Genomic DNA, 8,505 nt, shown 5'->3' with positions numbered 1-8,505 from the left:
GGACGGCAATCAACGAAAAAGTCATCGGCCGACGCGACTTTTCGGTCAGCAACGAAAAACAACAGTAAACATGACCGACGACCACTGCGAACTCGCGACAGACCGTAGCGCCTCGTAGCGGAAATGACAAAAACAAGTATTTAGATTGTTTTGTTTGCAAGCGCAATAATAAATGTATGTAGTCTTAAGTTTTTTTTTGATGAACACAAAAAATTCAGTTGTTTAGGCACCAGTTTGGACTTTTACTGAAATAATAAAAACGAGCATTGGAAGCAGACGACAGGTTGGTTGCCAAGTGTCGGCAGCGTGTGCATCTCTCGACGACAGAAACATTAGGTTTCCCGTAACTTTGGAACACTCAACTAAAGGCGATGCAGAGGCCAAATGGCAGAGTAGTTCGGGGCAGGCAGCCACCCCTGCGACAAACAACGCTGCCGTACGGAGGCAGGCCATTTCCGACGGCGCGCGTCGCTCAGAGTCAGCAACCGCCATACCGTGCCCCTTGTCAAGCACCACCTCGAGCTACAGTTCCGCAAGCCAGAGGCCGAGGAGCTCATACGGCGTCGAATGGGCCTAGGCCCGGCATCCTGAAGAAACCAAGTCCTAAGTTTGAGCAGCAGCAGCCACAGAAGTTCTATCCCCAACCACGCGCTCCACTTCCATCGTGGTCCAACGCGCCGCAACACGGGTCGGCTCGCAGAGCGGGTCAAATAGTACAGCGTCCGGCCTTCAGAAACCTCCACAATTCTCGGCCAGTAACTCAGTCAACCCCTCCACGGCAACCTTCGGCCCCCACTGTGCGCGCAACAGCTAAACAAGCACCGATAAGCGACGAAGCGGTTGGATTTCGCATTCCCAGTTACGGGGTGGCTACGGCCAAAGACACAAGCGGCGTGTGCGAAGTCTTTGGCGTGCTTAACAACGCACCCACAGGGAGTCGTCAAGGTCTGGTGAAGCATTTCACGCTGAGAGAGGAAAAGCTGAGCGTCAACTGCGTCTTCTACCAGATGGACAGGCCTCTCGGACAACTGAGGATGGGCACTATGCTTCGCTGCGTCGGCTTCATGAACCGAACCGGACAATTGTCCGTGGTCTCGGCGAGAGTGGTGACGGATGACGAAAAGAAGCTGCTGGACGTGCTGTCAACCATCACTGCCCTCTAAAATCTCCATTTCGACGGGCATCGGTTTATGATTTTGACTCTTTCTTTCACAAGACGACCGAGAAGCGCTCGATCGGCATCGCCCGCCCTTTCTTCTCTAACGTACCTGCAACATTCAACAGTTCATACTAACAAACTTCGTTAATAAAGTTACGTTTGAACCTTTTCCTTTGGTCGCTACTTGATCAAGTCGCAATGGGGATCGAATTTCTTGATCTAGAAATTCTCCCCGCTGCACTACGCGCAAATACGCCAATCGCTATAAACAAACTCTCGATCGAACTTGATCGCAATCGAAAATTTCCCCATACGAAACCACGTACAATATACGGCGAAAACACATTAACTTTACGGCGAAGCTTCGCCTGATTCGTGCAAGTCCGCGCAGAAGTTTCGCGTGTAAAGCGAAACCACGACGGTCGAAACCAAAACTTTAGCACTAACGCTACAGATTCTGAAGTGTTGGAAAATGGAAACTGGCACAATGAAAAGAAACATGGCTGCATGTGCCGTATTTGACATTGTACCCGGGTGGTTGCGCGAAGAGAGATCGCGCAAACATATTTATCGCCTTAAAAGGCGTCTCTTCGGATTTTAATGCCTCAGAGTCTTTCGGTCGTACTTATGACTGTTCTGCGCGGATGCGACGACTCGTAGTTGTGTGCGCTTGTGAAACGACGGACGCGCTGCGATTTGTTTATTCGTCCCCGGCAAAGACATTTGCGTTTAATGTTGTGAACGATGTGGTGCTTGATTTTTGGGGCATTTTAATAATTCCAGTGATGCATGGATACTCAAGTGCAGTCGGTGTTTGAGGTGTTTCTAGTGAATACGCCAAGGATACATTGCGTTATTTCCTCTCGGTGTGTGGTGGCGTCCCGCGCTTTTATATTTGCTCGAAAATCGGGCGGATCACGCGTTTGCTTAAAAAACATTCATCGATATTGCCGGTTCTCCAACAGCACGAAGCTACGCGTTTGCTGCAACGCGCAAAGCCGTCGGTGCAGCGCCGGCATCGCAGTTATATTTTCGTTGAGAATTTTTAGCGCGCGAATTTAACGATTGACCATCTTCACGTTGCGTGCAGCAAACTGCGTCATGAACTAGAAAAATAATTAGAAGCATTAACAAATGCTCGAGAGAAGTAGCTAATTGGCGAACTGCAAAGTTATATGTTGTTTGTTGCGTTGTGTGTGAATAGAGCATAGCGTAGGTCGATCGTGCAGTATTGCAGTATCCTTGTATCCCCGAAATACGTTTCTCCTCACCACTGCCCGTACTTCTCTCACTTATTCGGATCTGCTTAAATTTGTAGTTTACATTTGATTCGTACTTTCAGTGCACATATGGTCGTTCTCATTTAAACGGTGTGCGTGTTTTCACATAGTAACACCAGAAAGTCTGCCAGTGTAATGTAACAGTTACTTTCAGTCATTCCTGTCAGCCACAAAGCATCGACTGGTCAATCCTCGTGATGGTGATTGACGGGACGCAAATAGTGCCATTGACAAAGATCAAGAATGAATCAAGAGTTGAATCGTTGTGTTACTCTTGCGATGAACTACTTTTTGGATTTTTTTGAATTAAGGTGCTAGCAATAGCTAGGCCAGTGTGTGCATTGTTGTGGGGTTTCTGAATTATTGAATGATTAGCAGGTTGCCAGGAAGGAAGTTGTGTTCATCTATTTGTTATCATGCAAAAACAATATTGCTTTTCTTTGCCTAATTACATTTGTTTATGCATGCAAAAGTGCTTGAAAGATTGTTAAACCTTTCAATACTTGCTCTTTTCATGTGTTGAAACGATGGGACATGACCTACTTGAAAGTAAGCTTAAAAAAGAATACAGTGCCCATAGGGAGGCCACACATTGTTGCATTGCATTTTTCCCTTTGACGAATAAGTTTTGTACCATGTTCAAAGATAGATTTTCTCTGCTTTTAAGACCCAGCACATTAGATCTGGTTCTCTTAATTTTATCATAGAGGGCATATTAACAACTGGCTAACCTCCCTGTCCTTTCTCCTTCCTTCCTCCTTAATGAGTGAAATCATTTATCTAGAGTCGTTTATTGCTGTGACATATCTTCCTAAATGAAGTAATAAATCAACATGTTTAAATTGCATGGGCTGGCACTCTGAGGGGCCCTGCAATGCCTTGTAAGGAACATATGTAATTGTTTAAAGACACCAACTTGCTAAAATATTGGTTTTGGCTGGCATGGAGCAATGCCAGCCCTTCTCGACGATCAGTGCAATGAGAGCTGTTACTGGCTCAAAGATTGGTTACTCGTGTTGCCTGATCATAGAGGCAATAAATAGTGTTTGCAGATCGGCATTATCTTCAATCACATGGCATCACTGCGTTATCACTTGTTCAGGTCTTTTTGTTTTTGGGCCAGGCAGGCAGCTGTGATTAGTTTCGGTGAGAACAGAAATCTGGCCGACAGACAACAATAATTTTAAGCAGTAAAAAAATCTTTCAAGCAAAACTGGTGTTTGTATCTGCTGGAATGTTTGGGTTGAGTACCCATAAAATAACTGCCCAGTGGTCTAACCGGTTGTGTCATAATATTCAGGGAGCGTCGCAGGGCCCCTTTTTGTTTGGTTTCAACGACAGTTGTTGTAAATAACTCTATGTCTTTCCCGACTGTTCTGCGCAGACGAGGAGGACACCCTCATTTTGGGAGCTGTGTACTCCCTCGCGCAGTGCGTCGAGCCATTTCCCGACGAGGAGTTGCGGATACAGTGCCCGCACTGCGAGTACAACTGCACGAACCGTGCCTACCTGCGACGCCACATTCGAGTTCACACGGGGGAGCAGCCCTACCACTGCAGCTTTTGCTCGCGGAGGTTCAAGGACCGCAGTAACCTCAACCGGCACCGGCGCTGCCACACGGGCGAGCGCCCCTACGAGTGCAAACACTGCGGCCTGCGTTTCAACCAGACCAGCTCGCTCAAGACGCACGTGCTCGGACAGCACAAGCAGTGGTGACGCGCGTTGGTGGTGGTTTCGGACGTCGGGCACGATGTTTGCGACACCACTGTGACCGTGATTCTGCCGAGACTTTGCGTGGCTGTGCTCAACCTGTTCTGGCGTACTTAGTATTCAAACTGGCACAGCTTTGTAATTATGTGTTAAAAGGCAAAGGTGTGAACAGCTTGGGGCATTTGTGGTCACATCTTGCGATGTTGCAGTTAAGCAAAAAAATGTTTGACAGGATCACTGTGTTCCAAGTATCAGCCTGGATGCATGTGACACAAGTGTTTAGCTACTGTCAAGGAACATGTGTGTCTTTTTTGTACTGAAAGCAAAAGTCTTCATAGTTCTAGTACGTTACGCATGATTATTTGGGATATCGCAAGATGACATCACAAGTGCTGATGTTCTCAGATGTGCGCAACCAACTTGGAAGATTCGTACATTTTTCTTGCGTTAACAGCCATTTTACTTTATCGCACCTTCTTGCTTGCTTTTGCACCATCCTGCACACATGCCATTCTTGTGGTACAGTTAACCTCTGCCACACGATGTGCCCGGCATTGAAAACTCTGTAAATTGCTAAATTTACTTTTGCACACAAATTCAGGACACTCGACTGGTTGCGAGGGTGCTCTTTGCTGCACGATGTGTTACAGCGTGAAATAATACGAGAGGACCAAGAAATAATGACAGCTTGTCCTCTTTTCCAAGCAATCTAGTCTGTTTTGCATTGCAATAGTTAGTACTACTCTGGGGAAAATGAAGTATGCCAATCTCTTTACCATCCTGAAGATTTATGCTTGTTTCAAGTGGTAGCTAAACAACGATTTACCATCATACGTAATGTCTTCCTGGAATCTATCAACACCAACGAGTTTGTTGAAAGGAGAACCATGCTGCTAGATCTGAAGCCATCGTCACCGGGCATGACTTCACACGAAATATTTCTGGAGCAAGTTTTCTTTTTCTTTTTTTCCCACCAGAATGAAAATTTACTGCCCATTTTGTTTCAGTAGGCTTCCTAACCTACCTTTCTTTGCATACTCTTTCATTACTGTCATTTCATGATGTCGCATTATTAAGCACACATCACACTAAGTTGCTTTACCTGTAAAGAGTGTGAGGCACTTGTCACCAAAGAAAACGCTGTTTAAATGTGTCCTTTGGGCATTATTGAAAAATACTGTACAGCACACTATGTTACTACAGTAACTGCACTGTTTTGAACAGGTGCTTTTGCTAGTCCTATTGATTGAATTATTACCTCTACGCTGATAAATAAGGGGCGTTAAGCCATAGCATGTTTACCAGAACAGTGTTATGAACTAAATGTGGAGTGCCCCTCACCCAGCCTCATCAGAGGGAGACAAGACATGTTGAAAAAGCAAGAGAGGTGATGGGAAGGCGATAACTTTGTACAGTTCAGATTTGCAGGAAAATCATTCATCATCCAATTCATAACAAGCAGCTGTTGTTATCCACAAGGCTAGAGATCATCGTCATAAGATTCAATAATGTTTTAGGATTTTACTTGTCAAGACCGTGACATAATTTTTTTAGGACCAATGTAGTGTTAAACTCGACAGTAATTTTGATGAGCTGGGGTTTCTGCAATGTGCACCTAAACGTAAGCGTTCTGTGGGCGTCCGCATTTTGTCCCCATTGTAGTGCGGCTGCCATGGCTGGGAACCAAACCTGCATTGCCAATCTTAGCAGTGCAGCACCTCATTCTCTGAAGTACCATGGCAGGCTGTCGTAAGATTGGCAAGCTGTCTTCTGCAGCACCTTCCCAGAGCCTTGATCAGCACCCGTAGCTGACTGCATTGCCAATCTTAGCAGTGCAGCACCTCATTCTCTGAAGTACCATGGCAGGCTGTCGTAAGATTGGCAAGCTGTCTTCTGCAGCACCTTCCCAGAGCCTTGATCAGCACCCGTAGCTGACATTTTTCCCCTATTTTTCTCAGCGCTGCAACATTATCTCTGCTGGTTGGGTAACAAGTTCCTACGAAAGCCAGGGCACATGGGGACTCCAGAAGTTTTAAGCCATTTTTGCAACATGCTGCAGTGCAGTACCTTGCAGACAATCGCCGCCACACCTTGCACTTGCTTTCTTTGCTTGGTAAATGGCCGGGGCCAATGATGTCTTGAACTGGGGACACCAGCACTTAATTAGTTCAGCAAAATTTTAGCATGATCGACTCCCGAAACCTGGTGAGGGGTCCCTTCACGATTAGGTTTGATGACATGCGGAAGCTATCTACAGTGTTCTTGAGAGAATGAGCGATCTGTTTTGTCTAGCCGAGATTTCTTTGGTCAACTCATCTGCATACAAGATGCTTGATAAGTCATACTTGTTAGGTCTTTCAGCTTGTTCTTTAGCGGCCATAACATTGCAAAGCGAACCAAATGTACACTACATATATATATTTTTTTCATGCGCACTAGAGTTTTGAGCATAGTAATGGAAGGTTGCAGTCTTCAGGTGCGTGCATATTTCCTAACCCAGTTTTTTTTTTGTGTGTGCTGTAATACAACAGCCCTAAAGGTGTTTTCTGTTAATTTAAGAATGTTGTGTCAACAGTGAGTTATGGGTGGGTGCACTTGCCAAGAATGGGCATGCTGGGTCAATTTTCATGCTCGTTTTTGTTACCAAAAAGATTTCAGATTTTTCTTTTCTCTTTAAATGTGTGGAATTCAGCAAACCACTTATTCTAGAGTGATATGCCGAGAGTAGCATTAAGAGGCCTGAATAAATTTTGTTAACATTTCATCTCTGAAAATTTGTTTGGTGAGCCTGTTATGGCAAGAGGGGTTTGGTTGGCGAGAAAGCTCAAGCCTGTATTAGGTTGCGTTTCAACGATAACCTCCAACACGCTATAGTGTGGTGCTCCAGTGACCTCCGGTTGTTAAGGGAACACTAAAGCCAAGCTAAGTGTTTAGATTGAGCTGTATTCATAGGTAACTAGTAAAGCTAATGCTTAATATAATGTCCTAATATTACAGCAGGTAATAAACAGGTAAAGTAAATGGCTTCAGTGTGCATGTATTTGGCCAAACGTTAAAAAAAGGTAACTATTGCAACAGAAGATCAGCACTTTGCAGCAATTTTGTTGCCAAAGGATCGTAAGATGATTCAATAATGATGCCCAAATACAGAGAGCAAAAAGAAAAGCATATGTCTCGCATTATCTAAGGCTGCTCAATATCCAACATGAACAAAAGTTTGCGGGTATTGGTTGATCATTCGCCATTATGAAAGTACTGAACAAATTCCTTGCAAACTCTTTAGAAACATCACCATGGTAACTGTGGCAGTTTGAAGCATGAAACTGAACCATTTGTTGCAAGCTGTTCGCATGGTGTGGATTCGTTGCTCGATGAAGTAGTAACGAAACACCCCGATGTCACTGCCTGGAGTACGAAAGTGAATGTCTTTTCACTCACCCTGTACAAAGCTGTTTTAATGCAACAGAAAGTCACACTGGTTAGTGCTGGTTTATCACAAAAGAAAGCAATGTGTTTTGCGTAGACACACCTGATTTACAGGTGGACCTGCCATCCCTGCGCTTGTAGAGATCAGTTTTGCATCTGCCGTCTTTATAAGTTGCGGGACGTACAAAAAAAAAGAGCTAGTTGCTTCAAGTAATACCTGCGATGTCCTTATAGACTACCCCCGCTCGTAATGCAAGCGCGCTAGACACGATGCTAGTGCTTTAACAACAAAATGACGCGTGTGACGATGACAGTGGCAGCATGTTTTCAGATGCTGCCGTGGTGGCTGTGGTAATTACTGCACTTGCCTCTCGACTCTTCCATTCAAGGGCTGTAACGAGGCATTAGTGTTACTTATAAACACCCAGCCATACTTACAAATTAGGCTCAAGTACAGAAGGTTGGGAATGCAAAAAAGTGGTGGAAAGGAAGGTAGACACAAAAAATCACCTGCGCATGCACAGGCAAGAGGAGATACCTATCGATCCAGCACGTGTGTTGGTCTATATAGGAGGTAATAATATACTCACCACTGAACGCCTTTAAAGTTGTTAGCACTTGTGGGGTCTTAACTTCCTTCTTGGGCTCGTGTTTGAACGCCCAGTCTTCTTAACAGCTTTACAAAGTAGGTTTGTCTCGGTCATTATCACATCTACTTTAGTGCTATAGCTAACCTCTCACTATTGCTGTAATTCAAATGGATTTCTGCTTTGTACATGTTTAGTAGAGCAATTTCAGGCTTAAGTACAGCCATTTACACTGACGAACCCATATCACGTTGTCCACTCATTCCCATTACATGTCTGGTGCCCTTTGGCCAAACCTGGCCCTCGCACCGAGAAAACATACTAATTATCGTCGCCGTTGCGC

At 45.0% G+C, this 8,505-nt stretch overlaps 1 protein-coding gene across 1 annotated transcript; it reads left to right on the top strand.

Annotated features, from left to right (window-relative positions):
* Positions 1 to 3,789: 3,789 nt before the first annotated feature.
* Positions 3,790 to 4,286, top strand: LOC119181699 (uncharacterized; the record flags this gene model as incomplete). The annotated part of the gene is made up of 1 exon (XM_037432943.2): positions 3,790 to 4,286. A coding segment is annotated over one exon (366 nt), but the record flags the coding sequence as incomplete, so codon positions are not given.
* Between the last annotated feature and the right edge of the window lie 4,219 nt (positions 4,287 to 8,505).

Source organism: Rhipicephalus microplus, chromosome 10 (genome assembly GCF_043290135.1).
Source record: "Rhipicephalus microplus isolate Deutch F79 chromosome 10, USDA_Rmic, whole genome shotgun sequence".
Lineage (NCBI taxonomy): Eukaryota > Metazoa > Arthropoda > Arachnida > Ixodida > Ixodidae > Rhipicephalus > Rhipicephalus microplus.
Note: the sequence above shows the minus strand (reverse complement) of the source record. Positions and strands in the feature narration are given on the sequence as shown.